This window comes from Coturnix japonica, chromosome 5, assembly GCF_054131305.1.
Source record: "Coturnix japonica strain WE chromosome 5, WE-NBRP24, whole genome shotgun sequence".
Lineage (NCBI taxonomy): Eukaryota > Metazoa > Chordata > Aves > Galliformes > Phasianidae > Coturnix > Coturnix japonica.
Genome location: NC_140667.1, coordinates 41,579,628 through 41,604,573, shown reverse-complemented (window position 1 = coordinate 41,604,573; position 24,946 = coordinate 41,579,628). Strand labels below are relative to the sequence as shown.

Here is a 24,946-nt window from a genome sequence, read left to right as displayed (position 1 = left end):
AGACAACCAAACTTGCCTTCAAACAAGGCATCAAGAAGAATGAATGCATGAAGGGTTCATTCTAGTGATTGAGATGTATTGAATACTGAAAGAACAGAGAGCAATAGACTGTAGAGCAAATTATTGTTTGTGTGCTTTGAGTAATCCCAAAGAGGATTACAGATCAGACCCCCTCTCTGGGAAGGCACGTAGCAGTGGAGGAAGAACACACCCTCTTCACATGGTATTTTTGGGAAGAATCTTGCCATCCAAATTTGAGTTGATGTAGTTTTTGCTCATAGAACCCATGTCTTGCTGATCATAGGAAATTAGGAGGGGGTTACAAGTGAAACCATGTGAAGAACGGAGTTTTGTGCTGAGGCTTAAATTCAGTATCAGGGTATTTGGTATCTGAAATAACAGCTACAGGTTTCATTCTGTGATGAGCCAAGGCAACAACATTCATCAATACCAACCATTCCTATCATAAATAAGAATACTGCTGTTTCCTGCTGATCATACAGGTTATCATAACCATGGTCACCATGGTCTAGAGGAAAAGGGATCATCCAGTAGCTGATAACAGAATTTAGGTGGCAATACTGTTCAGGTCCCAAGCTATTAACCTTCCAAGAGCTTAGATGTGCCCTTTTCTACTTAGGAGTTGACTGAATAGTCTTTGTGATCAGATCCACAACTTCATTAGTGCACAGGAGGAACAGGAGACTTTTCAAGCAAGATACTTACTTTCCTTTTTGTCTTTTGTGTTTCATATGAGGCACTATTTCTTGTTTGTTGCAGATACTCTGTATGCTGTGCTGAATATAGATTGTTGTTCACCTCACTGACAAAAACCTATGCAGCTATTAGAAAAAAAAAAAAAAAAGCAGCATATGAAAAAGGCTGCTAGGTCATTTACATGTAAACACAGCTTGCAAAAATTTACAAAGAATGCCCTGATGACTGGATGTTCAGTGTTTCTTTTCAGGTTTAGAGCATCTTCTGAGCACCAAGAGCTCAATCTAAATTGCAGTAGATACTGAAGACTGAGGTAGGAACACTTAAAGTAATGCTAAGTTCTCAGTCATGTCAGAGAAACATCTTGTAAATGGGTTTTTGTATATATATATATATAACCCATTTATATATATATATATATATATAAACTACATACATGAAAGTGGAAGAGAGAGTACTCAGTCTGCTGTATTAATAACAAAACTGTTCCAGCGACATTATTTATTACATACTTGTTAATTCATACAAAAAATGATTTTGGCATCCTGTAAATCTACTGTCTTTTTTTCCAACGTTGTTATTCTCTTACATTATTTATTTATGCTTTCTAAAAGGAAAATGTGGGCTATTTTATATAGCAGCTTGTACACAGTTTGCTACCATAAATAAATAAATAAATAAATAAATAAATGACTGAAGTGTGGTACTACAACACTTAGAATCTGAATCACAGTTTGATTTAAGTTGAAATGGATCTTTGTGAGTTAATTCAACCTCCTATTCTAAACAGGGTTAACTTCCAAGTTGAATGGCATCGCTCAGGGCCTTGTCCAGTTGAGATAAGACAATCTCTGAGGATGGAGAATCCACAGCCTCTTTAGGCCACCCCTTGTGATCCTTAGCCAGTCTGCTCCAGGACTGAGTCAAATAAGATAGAATGGAGTCAAATAATTAAATTAACTGTGTAAAAAGGCATCATCTTGACTTGACAATTTTTAATCTAACAGCTTGCATCAGCGACTTGAAATATTCTTCTTACCATACAAAATATTACCTGCATGCTTTGGACTTGATCATCATATAATCCATCCTAGTCATAAAGAACTAAATTGAAAATGGGTAGAAAAATATCCCTGCCTGCAAGCAAGGTGTTGCTTCCCATCATTTTAGATCATATTGAAAGATGGAGTCAGGGATGACTGTCACATAGGAAGAATTTGAAATAAATTGCATTATGTAGTTTAGCCAACAGTTGAAATCAGTCTTGAGAGTTCAGAATCAGATTTCCATCAAAAGTCTATTGATAGAAAATGCATTGGGATTTCATCACCCTCTCTTTATATCCTTCATTTAAGCCTGCTTAGGTTGTCAAATGTTATATAAAATGTTGATGCTTGATGCTTCTTCAAATCACCTAGATGAATTACTTCCGTACTCATGTAATTGTGCATAACATGCAAACTGAAAAAAGCTGTTTAAATCTAAATGTGTGTGTGGTGAGTAGACACGTTGTATAAACAGTGTATCAATGCTGAGAAAAACCTGAGTGCTCCACTGAGCAGCTTCAAAATGCATTATAATGTCAGGTTGTTGGCAGTCTGAAACATAGTGCTTTCTTCATCATTTGTAGAATCATTCCTTTCATAAACCTGTTTATTTCTGCTATTGAATGTCCAAAATAAGTTGTTGCCTTCTATTCTAATGATGGATTAATTTAATTTCAATGTTTGTATCTTGTCTATCCCTTTTCCTGCCCTCTTTTAGGAAACCATTATGTGAGGACATTTCTAAATTAAAGTTCTGTGAATAAATCCGTAATGAAGCCTTGATTGATATCTATATTGTGATAATTACATGTTCATTATTTTCTCAACAGGATGCTTATTTCTTCCAGTGCCCAGAATGAATGTTTACTAAATGAACACAATTTCTATGATTATCAAAGTGTAATTTATGATTGCAGAAGCAATAATAATAATAATATCTGTAGTACTTACTTTCATGCATGTGTAATTGTTCTCTTTACATCCCAACCCTTGTATCTGTTGTGTCAATCAGTACCAAAAGACAGCATATAGATTTATAGTTACCAAGTTTATAGAACCTTCTTATAAAATAATAAAGATGTTGGATACTGCTTCAACATAAGACATTTTAAAGGTTTAAAAGACCTCATCAGAGAATGTCAGCTAAAACATTTTGATTTTTTTCAGGTTACAACATAATGCATTCATGACTTGCTGCTCTTTAATTTTTTGTTTTCCTGCACCTTGCCCTAACATCTCCATCCAACTATTTCTTGTATTTACTCACAGTCTGTATTTCCTAGAATTTTCTATGTTGAGGAGAGAGGTGAAGAAATCAGTAACTGTTCTTCTGCACCACTTTGTTTTTCTTAATTGGTTGCTTTGCTTCTGATGATTGTAGTAGACTTACTGATCGTTTTCAAGGCTTCCTACTTCTATTTAAAAAAAATAATTTTACATCTCTTGTTAAAGGACTAATAGCTTAGTCCTTTAAAACTCCAATACAACTTGCGTCTTATGAATTGGCTGGTGTGGTATATAGTCTCATTTTTTTATTTTTTTATTTTTTTTTTCATTTTCTGAAGGAGAGTTAGCTAAGCGTTTCAAACTTTGCCATGCTGGGTGTTATATGTTTTGTTTTGTTTTTTACCTTCTTACTTTTATCCAGTAGTAAACAGGCTTTTGTGATCCTTAGCTTATGCCTCAGTGCAATTAAATGGTAGCAGGTAATTCTCCTGACAGTCCTTAGGCACTTTCTCTCTTAAATAGGTTACTTAGTTTTGATAAACCTTATTTTCAGACACTGTGTTCCCATAGCAGACTGAGACCATTCTATCCCCAAGGATGTTGAAATTAATGTTGTCACTGTTGCTTGTCTGTCTCATATTTTATAATTACTACTTGAACTGGCTACTCTGTATTACTTAGGGCTTAACAGAGAATAATCCCTTGTCTTGTACTCTGGAATTAGCTGTTCCAAGAGCATTTGTTTAAGAAATTACTTCTTTAAGCCTTGTTCCATTTAGTGGAACAAGATGCATTTGGTAAATATGTTTACAGTATACTAGGAAGTACATCTTAGGTGTTTTGCGACACTAAAATGTCAGTTATTTGATTTTATTTAGAAAAGTAATGCACTTGTGTCATTGTATACTAACAAAATTTAATTTGCAGCGATTTCTCCAACATCATAGAAAAAATAGAAAACCTGTCATAGGCAGCTGAGGCAAAACACTTCGTTTACCTTATAAAAAGCCCTTTTGGGAGCACATCAAATGTCTTATTTACCTAAAAGCTTGCTCATATCTCAGCCTGTCGGCTATAAACTTGTGTATTCCTCCAGTACGAGCAGGCCACGTGGAAACGTGCACATCGAGCTCAGCACCACGGAGAGCTCCGGAGGTGACACACGGCCAAGAGATGACATGCAGACACGGGCTTGTAAGGGACAGGCCATGCCGAGACTGCCAAGAAAAAAGAAAGGAGAGAGATTAGTGTGAGAGGCCTGCTGGGCATGTGTAATGTATAGAAGAGCACAGTGCTGACTGAGGGTGCTCCTTCCTGAGGCTACTCCGTACCTGTTGTGCTGGGAGAAAGTGTCTGGCTGGTAGATGCCAGAGGAGTTCTCTGTGTCAGAGGTGAGTGGGAGTAGTAGGCAGGGTACAGGAGAAGAAGGAGTTGTGATGCTCCTGGCAAAAACAGATGCCAAATGCATGAAATTTCACTTGCATCCTTCATGTGTAGGCGTAAGTTAGCTAACGATGCCTACAAATAGTTTTTCTCTTGGAATTTTCTCTCAGGCATTTCCTTATCTGAGAGACAGTAGTCAATTCTGGAATAATCAAATGGAAATATTGGCTGTTTGTGTGGTGTTGACATGCCGTTGCCCCCTTGCATTGCATAAGCATATTTTTTCCAACTTCACTTTTGTGTTCTGGTAATCAGAGGAAATAAGACCCAAAATTTACAGTTAGTAGCTAGTGTCGTTGCATATTAAAGTTTCTTCCTGAATGCTATTTTCTCTTTTCAGCTTTAGTCAGTAACAGTATTTTTTGAATGCGTGGCTGAAAACAGCCTTTTCACTTTCATTAAGTAGCCAAATAGTCTTGTTCCAATTTGAGTTATGCATAAGACATAAAGATTAGAATTTTAGATCCATCTGCTTCAGCTTATGAATGAATTAGTCTTACAGTTGTAATTTCTTATATTTTGCTAAAAAAATCCTACTAGAAATTTGCCTAAATGTATATCAACATTAAAAACGTTCTGCGGAATTTAAGGGGGAGCAATTCAATTATGCTTTAAAAAAAAAAAAAAGAAGGGAACAGGAATGCTTTTGATGTTGTGGATGTAACATTTGCTTTATCTGTTAGTGAATATATATGACTTTTTGTTATGATTTCTTTCTCTCTTTCAGGAAAAAAATGAAATAAAATTCATGGAAAGGGGAGTTTCCTTGGCTGTATACTTGAGTCAGGTTTCTCTCTGAAGACTTCTGTTATGTGCTTTGTGTTCACTTCAGTGAACATGTGGGACTGAAAGCTGCATCTGATCCTGGTGTCATAATCCTTATTGTCAGTGCTTGAGATAAATACTGTCTCTTGGTGTTCTAGACTGTGAGAACATGTTGACGTTAAGCTAAGTGTCTGGAATTCTTAAGTACATGTTCTTACATGCCTTTTTAAAACATTTAAAGGAATATTAAATTTTCAGGAAAGGTTTGAAAAAAAAAACACTTCTATTGATTGGAATAGAAATAGAGTAGCACAGAAGAATGTCTCCAACATGAAGAAACTCATCATGGGCTTCATGGCAAAACATGTCAGTATAACTGATAAAATAACAGAAGAGAAATAGAAGTAAAAGAAATGTAGATAAATCCTGACAGCCCACAAACACCTATGAAGATAAATCTGTGCTGAAAGTACTAGGAAAATGATTGGTTTTATTTTCAATCATCAAACCAGGGTAGCTATCAGGGAATTTTTAGTACAGCTGTTCGGTGTTGTAGAGCAGAGTTGTTTGTATGATCATGGACTGCACAGTTGGGTGGCCAACTGCATCCTCTGTAGTTTGACAGAAGTGTGAGGGAGCATGTCCTCTGGACCAAAATTTTGGGTATGGTGAGGGGTTCCCCTGCAAGGGCATCTTGTCCAACACAGAGCAGTTACTCCCACCTGTAACATAGATAAATGACATCTTTTCTTTGTGAAAAAGATTGGATAATTTAATAATTTTATTTTTTTTAATGGCAAGGGTGGTGAGGCTCAGGCTGCCCAGAGATATGGTGGATTCCCCCTGGAGACGTTCAAGGTCAGACTGGACAGGGCTCTGAGCAACCTGATGTAGCTGTGGTGTTCCTGTGCATTGCAGGGGTGTTGAACTAGATAGCCTCTAAGTGTCCCTTCCAAATGAATCTATGATTCTATAAAAATAGCAACTTTCTGGTGGCTTTGTGATCTGCGGGTGAGAGATGGAGTGCTCTTCTTGCATAGGTGAAGAAATTAAGGCATGGATGAAGGAGTAACTGTTGCGTGGTGCGTGACACAGGCAGTGGGGTTAATGACTAGTCATTAAAAATTACAGTTGACCTTTCTTTCTTGGATGAGATTCAGGCAGCGTGCTGGGCAAACAGTGACAGTGTGAGGCGACTGGTGAGAACTGGGGGGTGGTGGGTTGGCAGGGAAAGCAAGGTGCCCAAATCCAGCTGGGGGGAGGGAGAAGACACAGAGCCCAGCCAACAAAGATAAATATTGGACGTAAAAGCTCAGCAAAACCATGAGCCAAGACAGCGCGATATGAGGCGCTTCGTTTCCTTCCCTTCGCCCTCGCAGTCCTCGCGCCCCCATCTCCGCCGCCCTTTCCGGCCGCCTGACGGCGCTGCCCTCGGCGCAGGCGCAGGCCGGGACGCGGAGTTGGGGGGGGCCGAAGCGGCGACGCGCCTCGCCCTCGCTCCGCGTCCCGGGCGGTGTCTCAGTGCAGCCATGTCTGGCGGCGCGAAGCAGCGAGTCGGGCTCGGTCGGCGGCGCCCTCTGTGAGGCGGCGGCGGACGAGCGGCGGCGGCGGGCATTCATGTCGGCGGGCAGGGATTAGCGCGGCGGATCGCGAGCCGAGAGGAGGGGGCGGCCGACCGAGCCGTCTCCCCCTTCCCGCGGGGTCTCCGGCGGGAGAGAGCCGTACCTGCGTGGCGGGGGCGGGAGGACATGGCTGACCGGAGCGCGCCGAGCTGCCACCTGCGGCTGGAGTGGGTCTACGGTTACCGGGGTCACCAGTGCCGCAACAACCTGTACTACACGGCCGCCAAGGAGATCGTCTACTTCGTGGCTGGGGTCGGCGTGGTCTACAGCCCTCGGGAGCACCGGCAGAAATTCTACCTGGGGCACCAGGACGACATCATCAGGTACCGCCGCTGCGGGTGCCGGCCCCGTCCTCCGTTTTCCCCCGTGGCTCCGCGCGTCCCCCCTCGCCCTTCTCCTCCCGCGTCCGTCGGGGCACGGACGGAGGCGGCTGAAGGACGGACGGGCGGCGCGGCGCTGCCCCGGAGCTCGGCGGGGCACGGCCCGGCGGCGGCTCGCGAACCCGGCTCGTGCCTCGCCGCGTCCTAGAGCCGGGCCGAAAGTTGTGTGGGCGCCCGGGCGTCGGGAGGGCCCCCCTGGGTGCTGTTGGGAGGAGAGGAGGAAGCCTCGTGCGCTCGCCGCCGCGCTGTGGGGGAGGTTAATCTGCGGCAGCGGACGGCTGGCTCGGTGCTGGCAGGCAGTGAGTGCCTGCGGGATTAGCGGCCTGCCTGCAACTCGTGCAACTTTTGGGGTAATCTCGAGTGAGAGCGCAGCCTTTCCTGCAGAATCGGGGCTTCTACAGATCGGGAATTCACCTGCAGTGAGAGTTACAATGCGCTGAACTTCTTAAAAAACGTAACTGATATTGCAAAGGAAATCTGTTGTTGTTGTTTCTTAAGTGTGTTTTCGCCCAGGGGTGCTTTTGTGTGCTCGGTGGTGCTGTGAGATCGGTGAGAGAACGCGAGGAGTGTGAAGGGCAGATGTGAGCCTGAGTCATCAGCCCTCTCCAGTAGGTGTCATTGCGGATGGGTTTTAAATTCCCATATCGTTGCTTTTCCCGTTTGGGTAAGAGCTGCGACCAGTTTTGTCATTTACAGCACATTTGGGTGGTTTTTTTTTTTTTGTTTTTTGTTTTTGGTTTTGTTTTTTTTTTTTTGGTTACTTAATGCTCCAGTTCATGCCTTCCATATGTATTACTCATGAGTATCAGGCAAGGAGAGCAGAGAGCAAAGCAGATGCTGTGTCTGTCATCCATTGTTTTATGTGCATTGGAAAACTTGGCTGTAACTGCCACATTTTTCTGCATTTAAGTCTGCATGAAGAGCTTTCAAGACGTTTGAAGTGTGTCTGTGGCCGCCCCTTACAAGGCTGTCGTGCCTGTGGTGTATTTGTCCATGGTGCTGAAAATGTAACGAGAAGGTTAGCGAGCCCTTGTAGGTTGTTCTACTTGAAATGTTGAATATTGAATCAGAAGTTTGAATTGCTTCTATGTCCTTCAATGCTTTAACGTTCTCACCTGCATCCAGTAAGAGGTATTTCTTTAGCGGTGCCTTAGCCACTTCTTATGTCATGTGCTGCGGGAAATCCAGATCCACAACAGTCAGCAGCGGCTGATTACTGGCTACAATATAAAATCCAAGGTTGCCATAATTGAACGTTTTGATACTGTGTATCCATGACTGCTTCTGTGTAACTGTTCCAGCATAACTTCCCATAAGAACAGTGACAACGACCTCATGAGGTTTCTTTTTATGGGATATACTTTGATGGAACCAGGAACCTGCATGCTGGAGTTACTCCTGCTTTGACTTGTACTAATGTTGACAGGAAATAAATATCTTAAAGCATTTCAACTTTACACAGTAAGAATTTTGCATGTTTCTTATGTAGAAGTTCTAGTATGCTTAAGGAATCATTCTCTGTCTATAGCCACTTGTCTATTTCTAATGGTAAGATTAGCCTTGCATTGATTGGTATTTCACTTCTATCTTTTTTGAAAAGCAACATGGTGCCATTTAAATGTAATCATCACATATTTTTCTTGACCAAACTTGCATACCAAAGCAGATTTTCAATTAAAAATAAAAAAATGTAGAAAATTATAGTGTTAATTTAAAAAATACGAGAAAATGAGGGGGGCAAAAGTGTGATTATATAATGCAGTAATTTATTTTATGCAAGTTGAGTTGTTTTGTATTAAAAAAAAATAATAATGTAGTATATTTTAGTTTTCTCAGCAAGTACCTCCTGAATGCTAAGACATTTCTGATAGTTCAGGAAAAGCAGCTACAGGACTGATCATCTTTTTGCATGGAATCTCCTTTGTGAAAGCAGGTCTGATATCTGAAAAACTTAATGTGTTTAAAGAATCAAACTACAGAGTGCAGTTCTGTAGCTAGAAGCAGTACAAGACTGAGCAGTATAAGCTGCATGCTACATGGTGATATTATTAGTACTCCTCATTATGAGAACTTCAGCATCATTAACATGCTTTGAATGACATTCTAATTTTAAGCAGCCGTCAGGAAGAGAGGAATTGCAATTTTTAAGTCAGAGACTAGTTCTTTAGTAATAGACAGTGGTATTAGATGAATGGACAGCATGTTTTCCTATTGAAAATTTTCTTTCTAGCACTAGCAGTTACTTTGGCTTTTGTCTGCTGAGGAGTTTAACATCTTTTTATTAGACAAAAAACTATACACTGTAAGATTATTATTTTTTTAAATGAGATTAAATGTTAAATTTACTTCCAATCTAATCTCAATTTTAATCACAATTCCACCCCTAGCCTCAGTGTAACTGTGAGTACTGAAAAGAGAAGAGTTTGGTACTTTTTATCTAGTTCTATTGAATGATCCTTTGTTTAGAAGAGGGTAATTAGGGTCACTGAGGGACTCTTCTATTGGTTTTGTTCTAGTTGGTGGTTTTGTTTTTGTTTTTTTTTTTAATTGAACAATTTCAGTTATTCAGCTTCAGTCTGTTTCTAAAGGGACCTATCTTGCTTTCTGGTAACTTTTTATTACATTTTTATTTTTTAATCTCTTCTGCAAATTATTTTCTGGAAATCAAGCCACTGTTTTGGAGGATGGAGAGTATTGTGTTTTTGCTCTTAATTCTATTGCTTTTTTATGTGTCAGTGCACTGTTTTGTTTTTTGTTGTTGTTGTTCTGGTTTTTGTTTGTTTTTGTGTTGAGATCATCTCTGTGTATGGATACTTGTGCATGATGGCACTTAGCTGTGGAAGTACTTTTGGGAATGCTGGTGAATTATGGTGGTTTTTTTTTGGGGGGGGGGAGGGTGGTGGTTTGTTTTTTGAAGGTATTTTATTGGGGTTACGTGTAATCTCAGCAAACTTAATTCAGTAGTGTTACCTGGTGGCAGCAGCATAACTTGGTGAATGTCCATTCTGTTTGCAGAAGATAAGATCCACCCTGGGCTATGTGTAGGAGATGCTGATTTTGTAAAAATATGTGAATTATCACTGCAAGGGCAATGATTCAGAGTGTAGGATTTAATAAACTGCAAAACTAGATTGTGAGTTGTATTTTGGAGCACTTTGTATTAGAGGAGGAAGAAACAATGTCTTGGTAACTTCATGTTAGATCATTTCTTCATAATTTTAGTTGTTTATAGAAGCATGAGTTATTTAATATAGACAGATTGTCTTTCCCTTATCTGAGAGACTGTAGAGAGATCATATTCAATCCTGATCTGTATAAAGATTTCAGAAAAAGCCTCTGTGGGGCATAATATAAACTGAAGCTCATGTTGAGGCTCTTTATTTTTCTGAGACAGCTGAAGTGTTTTTCTGTACTTCCTCTGATGGAAGTTATAAATGCTCAAATGTCTGGACTGTTTCACCTTTTTAAATGTCTGTCTACTGCCCTTTGTTATTACCAGTGCATCTTGCATGCTCCAAGCAAACTTTTAGATTGTTTATTCCTATATATATATAAAATTTATATTTACTGCCCTGTGAACTTTGGAGTATTGGAATTTTATTAGGAATTATTTTTTTTTACCTGAAACCGTGGTTTCTAGTTAAAAGGAAAAGCAAATCCTGAGATCAATCCAGTGTTTATTTCTGTTGCTCTGGACTATACATGAATTGTTTTGGACTCTCTTGTTCCCAGAGAACAAGAAGTAGCCAAAACTCCTTCCGCTCTGAAATGTGGTCTTCATGGGCATTTTATTTCTCTCTGTTATCCTTTTATATGTCAGAATTAGGCTCAGTCTACAAGAGATTATCCTGCTTGTGATTCTGTGGTCTTCCTCTTATATTCCAGGCAGAATAATGTGTGGTTTTTTTCCTAGCATCAACATTTCTGCAGTTGTGGAAATAAAAACCACTGCAATCATGTCTACTCTCTGGAGTTAGTACTGCCCACCAACCCATTTTGAAAGAGATCTTTCTACCAACTGTTGCACTCTCAAAGTCTGTCCAAACATCAGTATCTGAGAAGTTGTTAGACTCTTGTCAGCAGCTTTTTGAATCTGCTACGGAATCACAGAATCACAGAATTATCAAGGTTGGAAAAGACCTAGAAGATCATCTAGTCCAACCATTACCAATTCTTCCCAGCTAAATCATATTCATCAACACAACATCCAGACGTTTCTTGAACACTCCCATGGTCGGTGACTCCACCACCTCCCTGGGCAGTGCATTCCAATGCCTGACTACCCTTTCTGGGAAGTAATACTTCCTAATGTCCAGCCTGAATCTCCCCTGACGCAGCTTAAAACCATTCCCTCTAGTTCTATCACCGATTACACGAGAGAAAAGGCCAACCCCCAGCTCACTACAACCTCCCTTCAGGTAGTTATAGAGATCAATAAAGTCTCCCCTGAGCCTCCTCTTCTCCAGGCTGAACAATCCCAGCTCCCTCAGCCTCTCCTTATAAGGCCTGTGCTCCAGACCCCTCACCAGCTTCGTAGCCCTTCTCTGAACACGTTCCAGGGCCTCAATGTCTTTCTTGTAGTGAGGGGCTACAATTTAATGCTCTCCTGGAGTGGCAGGTCCAGGCTTCCTTCATAGATCTCAGTGGTTTGTAGACAGAAATTCTAGCAGTGTAGACAGAAATTCTAGCAGTACAGTGATTAGTCATGTTTAGTTTTGAATGATGCCTCTGGTCTTTTTCTTATCCTCTTTTTTGTTATTGCTTTCAATAAATACCTGTTGGATTTCTGTGAAGATGCTGTGCATTCATACCAGTTCTTTTTACTCTATCGTTCTGCCTCTGTTTGCTCCCTTCTCATTTGATGCATATAATGAGAAAACCCTAAGAAAAAAAGAAAATTTATTTTCTAAGAAAAAGAGCCAAACAGGTTTCACAAGAATGTGTCACAAAATTATATAATGATTTGTGTTGGAAGGGTCCATAAAGATCATCTAGTTCTAACACCTCTGCCATGGCAGGGATACCTGCTGCTAGAGGGAATAACATAACAAGAAGTTACTCTATTTCTTTCATTTCTAATCCTTCAGAAGTTTGACTCTGTAAGATCCATCCTAGTTCTTAAAAACATCAGTTGTGAATTCAAGTAATTTAAAGTTTAGGGTATTTGCTGTCAGCTTTATTGTCATGTTTTGTTTTTTTTTTTTGCTTAGAATGAATAGTATATAATTGATCTAACTCTAGTCATGCGTAAATGTTAAACAGTGGAGTAGATGTATGGCTACAAAATTTTATAATATGGAATTCTGTCATTTGTTTTGGCAGGAGATAATGAATTTTCACTGGAAATTTCACAGTTAAGTTTGTTTTTTTTCACATGCCAGGGAGTTCCAACTGAATGAATTGCCACAGTTACTTCATCAGGAGAAGTTTATTAGTCTTAAAATCTTCAACCTTTTTTTTTTGTGTTACTAATGTGATAGAGGAAAAACATGTTTTAGCATGTTCTGGTGAGGAATTCTTTGGGTCCCATTGAACTGTAGACAATCCAGATGTAACTTTTTAGAAGGGAAGCCTGTTTGTATGTTTATTGGTGGAAATGTAGACACCCAAGTTATTTCAGCAATCATAGCCTTTAAACAAGTCCAGTCATCACTCTTTGGTTCCTCAAGTAAGACTGCTGGTAGAAAACAGGAGTAAAATCCATATTGCAGTTATGCCTGAAATGTTTTTCATATAGAAACACCTCAAAATATTGCTTATATTACAGGAGACCGATGATGTGTGTACATTATTGAGGGTAGTCTTGGGAAACCAGTCTTGTCCTGAAATGCCAAAGAAAGACTGTGGTGGGAATAACTGTGCACCAACATGTGCTTGGGTCTGATTGGCTGGAAAGCAGCTTTGCATAAAAAGGAACTGGGGTTCCTGGTGGACACCAGGTTTGAACATAACTATGTTAACAAGTACTCTTGCTGCTAAGAAGGCTAACGTTGTACTTGGCTGCATTAAGCAAAGTGTTGCCAGAGGTGATCCTTTGATTCCACTCAGCTCTGGTGAGGCCGCACCTGGAATGCAGTGAAGTGGTGAAATCATGAAATGCGTGCAATTCCATCACAGCAACTCAAACTGCTTAAACAGGTTAACGCACTAAGAGAGTGCATTGCTTTGTCGATAGCATTTTCCCTTTTGAATACAGTCTTTTGAGGGACTGTTTTTTTCCCCCCCAGAAAGTTTAGATTCTCACCTTAAATATCATCTTTTTTTCTTAGCTTATTCTTACTTATATGGTGCCATGCTTTTTCTGTTTGTACTAAAGAGAAATTAATCTACTCTCACGCTTTCGTCTCCAGATATTCTTTGAGGGCATAATCCATTTATTTCCCTCCATAAAAGAACTTCTGACTTAATGGGACTTATGTCATAATTATACTAAACAGTCTTCCTATGAGCTTCTAGCTCAAGTATATTTGACTGTCTTACCAGTCAAAAAGGCATCTCTTACAGATGTAATTACTATGACAGTAAGTAAGATGGTCACTCTGACCGCTTCATTTCATGCCAAAGTCCCCAGTTAAGCTCTGTCCAGCTGCTCATGTTAAGTGCACTCAGACTATCAGGTGTGTGTAACTCTGGAGGGAAGATTTATGTTCATATCTTAAACAACTGAAGGAGAGTGAGGGAGGAGAGAGAACGATCTGCTTTTTCTCCTTGAGAAAAACAAGTTTTCTGGTAGTTCTAGATCTGTGTGGCAAATCACGGGCTGTACCAGACTAGCAGATGTTGTGTGAAGGGGTAATTGTTGAATCTTTGGTACAAGTAGTTTGTTTGTTTGTTTTTGGTAAGAGCTTTATGCATTTTTTTTTTTAAAGTGTCAGTTGTGTGAATTAATCTCATGTATTGAATGTATTTTGGAAGTGCAGAATAAAGCATTTACTGTTCATTTTTGGAAGGGACTAGAATTTGCCAGTTGTTTAATATGTCTGCCTATCATTAAAGAAGCTTTATTTTTTCTAGTTACAACTACATAAATACAAATATTAAAAATATCCAGCCAAAAATGAACATCTGAAGCAGACCAGAAGTTGATTCAAGTAGATCTACACAGTAAGGAGCTACAGGCTTGCAAGCCTGCCTTCATGCATCGTGCTTTTCATAGCCAGCAGTCACATCACCTTCTGATCTGATTCTGTCAGCACTCACAGGCAGGGTCACATCAGGTCAATTCTTAAATGAGAAAACATCTCAGTGCAGTAGGAAATTCTTCTCTTGAATTGGTAGTTGGCTGTTTCTCTCAGAACTGATGCAACAACATGAGGCTCTAAGATGGCATGTTGTGGAAGAATAGGAAACTTAGCTAAAAGCTTAATAATATTTGATTATTAGCAATTTCTTTTTACAGAAATTTTGAGGTCTGCCCAAGTTTTATTTATTTATTTCTTTTTTCATTTTTCCAATCTGCGATTGAAGCAATTATATTTCTGCTTACCTACTTTTCGGACGTTTAATTTCTTAAGTTATCCTCTTAATATAGATTGGAAAGTAGATTATGTACCTGGCTGATTTCATAACGGCATTATGAAGTTCTCTTATTATTGTGCTTATATGTGCATACATGGTGACAGACAGTAGCTTTATTTGAATAAAATAATTCATTTGAGGGAATAGTCTGAAGTAAAATGTTTGGGTTTTACTTGAAGATTTAAGCTTTAAGACACTGAAATAAATTTCAGCTTTAAAAGTTGAGTTGTTTTTTTTTTTCTGAATTCCTTAGATTAACTGACATATAGTGTGCCGACCTGACATATCAAAAAGAGTTTAGATTGTTTTGTGATTATTAATGTAATCCCTGTGTTCTTATTGTTTTTAAGTATATACAGTGTGAAACAAAAAAGTAACAATTAGATAATGTCCCCAAAACTATAGAAAATAAAATCCAGTTGAGGGTGGAGAACTTAGTTTTTCATTATGTAGTATTTCAATGTCTGCTTTTGTTGCATTTTTGTTGTTGTTGTTTTTATAATTCAAAATACAGTTTACTTGATTTTTGTTACTGTTACGATGTCGCTCACAGGATTAAGATTTCATTTAATATGACACTTTTATCTGGTATCAAAGAAAGTAAGTGAGGAACTGCTCAGAAAAACAGCAAAGCTGTCTGGTCTGCGTTGTTAAGGATCAATCAGATGCTCAGTTATAATTTAGAAATCCTTTCTAAGCCACATTTAGATATATAATGCTGTTCCAGTAATGTCAGTGATTTTTTTTTTTCACTGATACAGTAGTTATTTGATTTGAAACAATCTGTTGGTTTTGCTTCTTTCATGTGTTAAACACAATACCTCTGAGCACTTGAAGTAACTTTATAATTTTAATTTTCTTCCAAGTTATTTGTCAGAGTGCAAAAGTTCCCCAGGCTCTCTTAATAATATAGATGAATGCTTGAGGTAGATCATATCAAATTGTCTTCAAAACAAATACAGTCAAGATTTTCAATACAGTGAGAGTGTTGTGAGTGCATCTGCTTTAGACTGAATTTCCTTTGGAGTATTAGGGAAATAATGGAATTTTACAGGTATGTGTAACTTCCTTGTGTTAAGGCTCAGATTACTCTGGTTGCTCTTATGGCTAAAAAAACTTTCCTGTGTTACTGTTTATAGTACTGTTATAGCTACTACAAGTAGTTACTACAAGGTAGTGTTTATTTATATTGAATTGTTTGATTTACACCAAGAAGCTCAGAATCAGGAGCAGAAGTGATTTCAGTATTAGTAAGAAATAGGACAAGTGTATTTGTTAGTAGCCCATACTTGCTTTGTGAAAATCAGTCTTGGAGACATTATCTTCTGCTTGTAAACTTGAAAAAAATACATCTTTTGAGGACCATATCCTGATACTTCTATTGTTTGTTTTTCTGATAGATCGCACATTCTGTTTCTGTGCTGCATTTAAGGTAACATCTTTGTCCATTTCTGTTAGAGAAGTCTTTCTTTTTTTCCCTGGGGTATTTTAACTAGCTGCTAGAGAATATCTGTGTTATTAAATCTCCACAGAAATTTCCAATCTGCTCTGCAGTGACTTTCCTTGGCCTAGCTGAAAAAGACTTTCTGTTGATTGGAAGTCCTCAAAGGTGTTGAAAGTCTTCCTGGTAGACTCCTTTTCTTTCAAACAGGATATGTAAGACAGTGCCTGATACCTTTCCTCCTATGAAAGTGCTGAGTATACAGATGCCATTTCAGAAGGCTCAGGATGCAATCATTCCAGCCAGTTTTTCTGAATTTCATGTCAGTGTTTGATCTTCCAACCTTTTTCATGAGAATTCTTAGTTATAGCAGCTATGACTTTGGTCTGCAGGCAGGATGGATCAAGGTCTGTGTCTGTATACCCAGGTATTCTGGTTCTTTTGCTTTATAAACATGCTTCCACTCATTTCAAGAAATGTGTTTCTTTAACTCCCATCCTAATGATGATGTCCAGGTTTATATTGCTTAAATATTCACAGTCATCTTTGTCAGGTACTTTGAGGAGTTTTAAAATGTTATTTTTAGAGAAGTGTAGAATAAATGTTCCTTTTATAGATGACTTGGATAATTTTTACACGTGCTTCATATTATTTTTAAAGTTGTGATAGCATTTGGAACTTATAGCCTAAGGAAAAAACAAACACTGGACCAGGATTTAAACGGGTGGGAAAAGGTTTGTTTGCTCTAAAGCACTACTGATGAAATAGTTAAAGTGATTAAAACAAATGGAAAAAAAAAAAACATTGGTTAATTAATGAGCAATACTAATTAGAGGGGATTGGTCTATTTGTTATTGTACTATACACTTGTATTTTCTAGGTATGTACAAAGCTGATATTTGCAGCAATAAATTTGCCTAAATACATCTCAGTGAAGATAACTTGGTTGGTGTTGGTATTTACTTCACAACAAAAATAGGCTGCATTGTATTTCTTCTGTGAACAATGTGTAAACTTTATTGCAAATCAACAGACTTACTTGAAATTTCCTCTGGCTCCCTAGGAAGTGGAGGAACATGTCTAAAGAGATAAGTGGCCAAATTTTGAAGACAATAATGTCATTTTAAACAAAATGATTGACTTTATCTACCACAAGTGGTACTTCTATTGGTGGTTTAGCCAGTTCTGTGACATATTACATTCAAGGAAATATTTCCACTATTACTATGGAATATGTTAGATTGCAATTTTAACTTTCCTTGTCTTTATACAAGAGTATATTGTATTAGATAAGTGACACACTATCATATGTCAAGAAAAAGTTCAATTCAGGTAATTAATTAAACTAAATAGAAGACAAACAAAACTGAAGCAAAGGACCAGACCTGACAGTGAAGCTGAAATATAGTTCTGAGATAGTGACCATAGTACTTGTAAAGTCATGTTCTCATGTCCAGCTCATGCTTTTCAGTCCTGATTGAATATTGTGTTATTTCTTTACTGGAACTGGAGAATGAAGCTTGTGCATATGGAACACAGTCTTATAATGATGCTTTAAAAGACTAGGCAGAAAAGAAATTGTACTACTTAGCTTTTTTAAATTTATATGGTACATTTTTGAGACTAAATCTGGTTGGATCTAGTGTTATAAAAATAGCACCTCTTCAATTTTCTGAATTATAGGGTAACATTTTAATAATAAAAAAGGCTTGTAAAATACCACTGTGGTGTAGACATGGGCAAACATTATGAGCACACATACATACCCCTGTATGTCTCCATTTTAACAAGGCAGGATGCATGCAGAAGGAGTGGATTAATTCTATGTTTTGGTTAGCTGACAGCTCTGTGAACCTGCTCCTGACATTTAGAACTGTGTTAATCCTTGTTCCCTGCTTATAATCCCTCCACAAGAGCAAGCAAGGTGAATGATGCTTTATCTTAGATAGAGACGAGGCATCTGACAGCATGTCGAGATTGCCTGAGGATTTCTGGTGGTGAATATGACATTTTTAGCTAAATTTTTCTTCTAGAATATTTAAAGAAATAACGTTAAGAAAGACCGAAGAGCTGGTAAATATTTGACTTGGTATTTTGTGTGTGTGTGATTTTAGATCAAAATTGCATTTTAGATGCATTTTTCTTTTTTATTTAACACTATCAGTTGCTGCTTTTTTTAACATAGGAATTAATGGCATAAAAATGAATAACCTATGAAATGTTATTCATTGCTAAGTTCATTTATAAATAACTGTGAATTAATGTTTGGCAGGTTATAATATATGCTTTTGATAATTGGTGTACTTTGTTGCCTTATTGGGAATACACAACTGCATCATTAGGCTTGAGATAAACATAATTGTAGAGCAGAATACTTGCATTTTCTTGAAAGTATTGCTCATGACTGCTATTTATCTGTTTTCTCTTTTGTAGTGTTTTTCAGTAATGGTGTTAATGAGTCCAAATATTCAACAGATTTTATTGTCTATCAAGTACACGTTGACCTTTCAGAATTGCATTTACCCATGCTTTCCTGTTCTTTTATGCTTCTAATACCTGTTGTCTTTTTTGTTTGTTTTAGAAAACTGTTTAACTGTTGTATGTCTGTGCTGTTGCTTAAGTGGTTAACAAGATAGAAAGCCAAATGAGAATTTCAAGTACTTTCTTCACAGCATTCTGGGCTCTTTCCCATTTGTATAACTAATTAGTTTCAAGTGTTCTCCAGCTTTAAATGATGTTCTGGCTCATTTCGTGTTTATGGACATGAAGTTAGATGCAGAGATGGTAAATTCCAGAAGAGGTGGCTTTATTTTCTGTGGGACTATAGCGAGGACTAATGCCTACAGGCATCTGCAGGAACTGGTGTTTAGTTCTAAGAATCTTTTTCCTCAGTTTTCTTATCTTTTGGCCTGTAAACTTTGCATCAGTGCTACTACACTCATTGTCTAACTCTTTTAAGATCATCTTGTCTGTTTTTTTTCTGCTGAGTTTTGGAGCAGATAAAAATCTAAAGGTTTTTGTCAGTTATTATAAGTTAGTTGCTTATAAACAAGCCTTTAGATAAAAGAAATGTAATGTTGGTTCCACCACAAAATATATTAATGTCTAGTTGAGCCTATAAATGGCAACCCAGCATCAGTGGGATGAGCATTTCCTGTGAAATAGATGCTTTTCTGTGCTACTTGTTTGCAGCTGGGAATAATCGGTATACAGTTTTAGTTTGTCCATCTGCTTTGTATTCCTGACCTCAGTACAGACTCTTACTTTGAAGCTGTATGCACGTACAATTTAAGGAATCTTCTAAGAGCTATTTATGATACTGCTGGTGCTCTGATTACAAGTATATAACAGGCCTAGGAATGATGCTTCACAAATGTTTTTCTTATGGGAAATAAGCCTGCCCAGGTTTGATCTGTATAAACTTTGATGAGAAATGCTTGCTGCTTCCATCTCTTCCTGCTATAATGACTTCAGCAGTATGACATAAATGATTTGTAGTTTCTCCTATCATACTTTCTGGGGAAATATGGGTAAGTGGCGGCTATTAAGAGAATATCTACAAATATATATAAAATGTCTTGAAATGTATGATGAAAATACTTATCTCTGTTTGCTTGTAGAAACAATTTCACACTTGAAATTAACTTTACTTAAATAGATATCTGAGATACTGTTATTTTACTGCAGCATTCTTTTTTTACCGGTGCCCTAGTTTTATGAAGCTCAGATGTAGTCATGTGAATATACTCTTGGATTTTCATCCAATATTGTTGCTAAGGAAACATCATCTTTAATATTGTATCCTTGTCTGCGGCTTGTCTGTATTAATCAATGCTTGTTAATGCCCAGCATGAAACAAGAGAAGAGGGAAAAATCTTGATTTATCTTATAATAAAGTTGTTGAGGGCTATTCTCATTCAAGATCCTTTACCCTTACAAACCTCATACAGACCGAAGGGTCACATCTATGTCTCTAATATCATCCCAGACAAACAGACATAGTATCAACATGTTCTATTTATTTCTTCCAGAAGTTTCATTCATTTCTTCAATTAATAATTAACACCGTTGATCTAATCATACGGTGTTATACAGTAGTCTGCTCAAAATGGTGGGGAATGCTGAGGTGAGAAATTGTTTAAATAAAGAGGAGTGTGAATGCATTGATTGAGATGTATATACTCACTATACTTTTAAAACTGTAATGCTGTACTTCAGTCTGCTTTGAATACCTATCTAGAAAATGACATGTCAGTCAGAGATATCGGTGGAAGTCTGTTCTCATCAAATCTGGCTATTTGGTTTTATAAAAAAAGTGACAGTCATATTTTTGGGTTTTCCATTTCTTAGCTCTTCTTGGAAGTATTATTACTTCAGAATTATTTTGTCTAAGCAGTTTGTTAGCCTGATTCCTGCTTTATTTCATGGTTGCGTTTGACTTTTGAACATTTTCCTTAAGTTAATTTTCATTGAATACTCTGTTGACACTAATGTCTGTTATGGAAAATCCAAGTCAGAAAGGCTAGAAGTAGGAAGGCCTGAATAGCTTACTTTGTTCAGAATATTTGTTTCTTTTTTTGGACAGTGATATTCATCAGTTTAGTCATCCCTCTATAAAAACGGAAGAAATGAGGCAAAATTTCATATTTTATCTGTATGGGTAAGATGCAAGCTCAGTTTCTGTAGTCAAGCTTGGAGAGGTTATCCCAGCTTTTGTTACCAAGATGGTAAAAGGAATATGTCTTCTTTCCTTCTGATTGCAGAGCTTTTCATTTGCACTAAGTATTCTCCTATCCCTCTGTGGGAGAGAGGAGAAAAAAAAACAACCCGAGAAAATCCTTTGTGAGAATTCAAGGTACTGTAGTCTGTTGAACCTACACCCGCAGCATTGGCAGCGGTCTTAAGAGCCCAACCCAAGAATTCATCTGCTTTGATCAGAACTTTGAATTTCAGATCCAGAACTCTTCTTAAGGCTGTTTGAACATATGCATGTGCATGTATATCCAAAGTGATTCCTGAGTGTTTTTTGGACAGAGAGGTTCTATCAAAATTGCAGGTGTGGAATGGGAATCCACTGATAATCCCTTCTAACATTTCTGTGTTCCAGTGATTCACTTGCGTGATGTGTTAGTAGCAGTGCTAAGTATAGGGTTGAAAAGTCCTGACAACAAGTTTCATAAATCAGTCATAAGACTACTGTATTTTTATTCTCTTAGTTTGTCTCTCTCTCTTCTTTACTTTTTTTTTCTTAGTCTTCATTTCTGTCCCTTCTTGAATTTCCTCACTGTTCATCTGGTCTTATTCTCGCCCTCTTCATGATGTGTTTGTAAAAATTAGATCATTTCAAGTGCAACATTTTCTCGCCCTCCAGATGCTCTTCCTATTTCCCCACATATACACCATCTGCCTGAGTGTGTTCTGGGAGTTGTGCAGGTGTTAGTCAGGATTAGCTGGCAGAACTGAAGTGAAATGTGATAAGTTTTGCTTGCCAATTCCTTTCTGTGTTGCTTTTTAATTATGGAGTTGCTCTATCAAATAAAGAAGGAAGCAAACAGAAGTAACTGTGTTCTAGAAGAGAAGCAAACCAAGGAAATGTTGGTTCGTTGATCCTAGTACCGAGGATAATGCAGAATAGCAAGGAAGAGGAATTCCCGCAGTAATGTTCCAGAGTCCACAGTCGTTCAGTATTATGTAGAAACTGTGAAGATTAAAGGGTTCCTGACTCTTAGTTTTGTGCTTGTGGAATTTTTAGAGCAGTGGCAACTATCTGGAATGCTATATTAAAATAGAAAAAATACAAAAGAATAGTGTGTGGGGCATCATGACCTCATGAATATTAAACGGCTTCTAACACTGTTGTCTCTTTGTCTGTTTATGTATAGGAAATGTAAATGTTTTTATAATTCAGCCTTCTGATCATCTCCTGATAAAATCTATCCTGGCTATTTCGAATACAGTTATAGGCTTCCCTCACCACCAGCCTTTGAACTTCATTTATCAAAATAGAAGTTCAGATGTAAGGTCACACTTACTTGAGCAATGTACTCAGCCTTTCTCTTTTCCATGTAATTTTGAGAAAATAAAAGCATATGTTGTTATTGATTCTCTCTAGCAGTCTCTGAGGATCATTCCTCTGATTAGTCAGTAGGGGGAGGAAATATTTTTAACCAAATTAAATAGCTAATTTTGACTGTATGTCTTCCTGACTCATGAATGCTATTTTTTAGATCACTTTGGGCTTCTCTACCTAGACTGTGTAGAATCTCATCGAGTAGTGTAGATGATTTTCTATTGCAGGATGTTCTTTTTTTTAAATGAAATATAAATCAACAGATGTCAAATCCTCCCCTGCAGCTTGCTTTCATAAGCAAAGTGCAAAACAATCTTGCTGGCCATCATGCTTTCATGATCCCTCATTTGACAACACAGTTATGAAGATGCTGTGGAAGATTCTGAAATTCTCTACAGCGCTGGCAGCATGAAAAGTTATTCAAAATGAGCAATTCCCAACTGCTCTGTGTCAGTTTAGTCACCTGAAGTTTATTCTGGTCATAACACCTAGTTTCTGATTTGACTTTGGTGTACGATCACTTGAGAGGTATCTTAAGAAACAAAAATATCAAAGGGTATGCAGAATTGAGTAGTTCTAGGTATGCATATTTCTCCATTGGTGATAGGTGTGTTGATAGAGTAATGCTAACTCTGTTTTTGTCTTTCCATTGTATTTTTAATTATTAAGAAAGCTGGAGAAAGGGAAAAGAGGTACATTTTAGTGTATGAAAATCTGATTTAATTTAAGGTGAGAATTTTAGATCAGAAGATTAATAACTTCTGCAATTAGTTTAACTGGAGAAATCCTTGAAGGCTTGAATTGAAAAAAAGTGGTGCTGTGGGCGGTAATAGAGTCCAATAAATTAACTTATAAATTGTGGCATCTGGAACAAAATTATTTAGTATCTACTACTAGTGCGGGAAGAATATTCTGAAGTCATTTTTATGGAAAACAAATTAATGCAACCAAGTAGGCAAATGTAGAAATTTTATGCAACATTTTTTTATGTATCTTTTTATTTTTATTCGCAGCCTTGCTTTGCATCCTGAACGTGTGTTGGTGGCAACAGGTCAAGTTGGAAAGGAACCATATATCTGCGTATGGGACTCGTACACTGTGCAAACTGTATCTGTTCTGAAGGATGTTCACACACATGGTATAGCTTGCTTGGCTTTTGATTTAGATGGCCAGGTATGTAATTTTTGTTTTTTTTTTTTCCAAACACCTTAAAAAACTGTATCTATGACAGCACTTGTATTGTTGGAGAGACAAGTGCCTATCCTTATTAAGGTGAAGCCAGGTGGTGCTGTACTGAACATAGAGGGAAGCCCAGCTGTAACTTTTTTCTGTAAAAACATACTGGAATTGTTATGAGGAGGCTTTGAGTTTTTTTGGCGTGATCTACAGATTATATCATTTTTATTTCTCACAATTTACAGCTTTCTAGTGTCAGTGTCTTTCAACAGTGTTTTTGGTTGACATTGATGTCTTTTCTCCTTGCTATTATTATCAGTGTAAAGTTGTCACTTTCTCACTTAATAATTTGAGATGAAAATGTATTAGATTGTTTTGTTGATGTCCCCTAACTCTTTCTTAGAATGCAATTATGTATTCCCTATGTACAAATCTCCTGTATCTCCTGTAGAGGAGATTTGAATGTAGATCTGTGATCTGTTCTGGCTGCACTGAAAACTGATATTTTGTATTTAAAGCTATGAATTGTCAGAATTTAGACTGTCTGCTTTCCTCAGTGTTTCCATATGATTGCTTTTTTTCTGGCACTTGTTAAAATTTCACGGTCTCAAAGGGAAACATCTCCATATGTAAAGTAAGTTTGTTTACATCTTAACTATTCTTTTAAATCTAGACTCGTGAGAGTGCAGTTCTCCATGATGAGGTTCTTCTAGATATTCCCCACAAGGAGCATTTAATGTTGATATCAAGTTTAATTATTTTATATGTTGGGCATTGTATTATATTTTGATTTAGTGGAATGATACAAAGCAAGGTACTGAAATCACAACAAAAGCATAATGTAGCAATTGTAATATGCTGATGAATCACATTTAAAACACGATTCCTGTTACCAGTTGTAAATGCTCACTGTCACAATAGTGGGAATCACCAGTTGCCAGGAAGGAATAGATGGACAGAAGCAAGCTCAAGCCTTTTGCTTTCTTCAAAGATTGTTTTATTAGTTGTCTAGTTTTTGTACTTTTGTTGGACAGTGTGTATACTCCACTCCTGCTTGTCTGGATATCTTAGGAAGGCATTCTTTGTTAGCTGTCTCATATTGATGCAACTGTCTCAGTTAAAACCATGGTTGCTCTTCAGTTTCTGTGCTGTTGACATAAGTTCAGTTTTCTCTATAGTAAATTCTTCTGTAAGCTCACAAGTATTTCGATCTTCTCATCTGAGCTCTCCATTGTGTAGGTGTACTGGTTGGTAACAGTATTTTCTAGGATAACTGAAAAGACCATGTGATCTCTTTTTGAGAAATAAAACTATCATCCAATTTTGGGGGGGATTGATGAGTATCAAGTAGAGAGCTAGTTTACTTTCATACTTCTTGTGCAGTTGAGCTGGAATTGACCTTTATAGAAGGACAGCTGGAATTGAAACAGATGTTCCTTTCAAAAACATTTTTAAAGATAGAATAGAAAAGATGGACATCAGAGTATCTGAAAAATTGAAGTTTGCATTAATAAATAAGAATCCTGAAGATCACCCATATT

General features: G+C 37.7%; 1 protein-coding gene and 1 long non-coding RNA gene across 10 annotated transcripts in view; both read left to right on the top strand.

Annotated features, from left to right (window-relative positions):
* The first annotated feature begins 4,086 nt into the window (after positions 1-4,086).
* Positions 4,087-5,355, top strand: LOC146760777 (uncharacterized). Its single transcript, XR_014947260.1, has 2 exons — positions 4,087-4,381; positions 5,161-5,355. It is a non-coding gene; the product is annotated as an uncharacterized LOC146760777 (long non-coding RNA).
* A 1,363-nt stretch (positions 5,356-6,718) lies between these two features.
* The window catches only part of EML5 (EMAP like 5), an 86,855-nt gene continuing 68,627 nt past the window's right edge, over positions 6,719-24,946 (top strand). For all 9 annotated transcript variants that reach the window (XR_014947258.1, XR_014947257.1, XR_014947259.1 and 6 more), the window contains exons 1-2: positions 6,719-7,143; positions 23,243-23,402. Coding sequence is in view for 6 of the 9 variants with exons in the window: in XM_015865293.3 (XP_015720779.1) it covers positions 6,947-7,143; positions 23,243-23,402 (357 nt within the window). In the remaining 3 variants the exon portion in view is untranslated. The remainder of the gene's footprint in view (positions 7,144-23,242; positions 23,403-24,946) is intronic.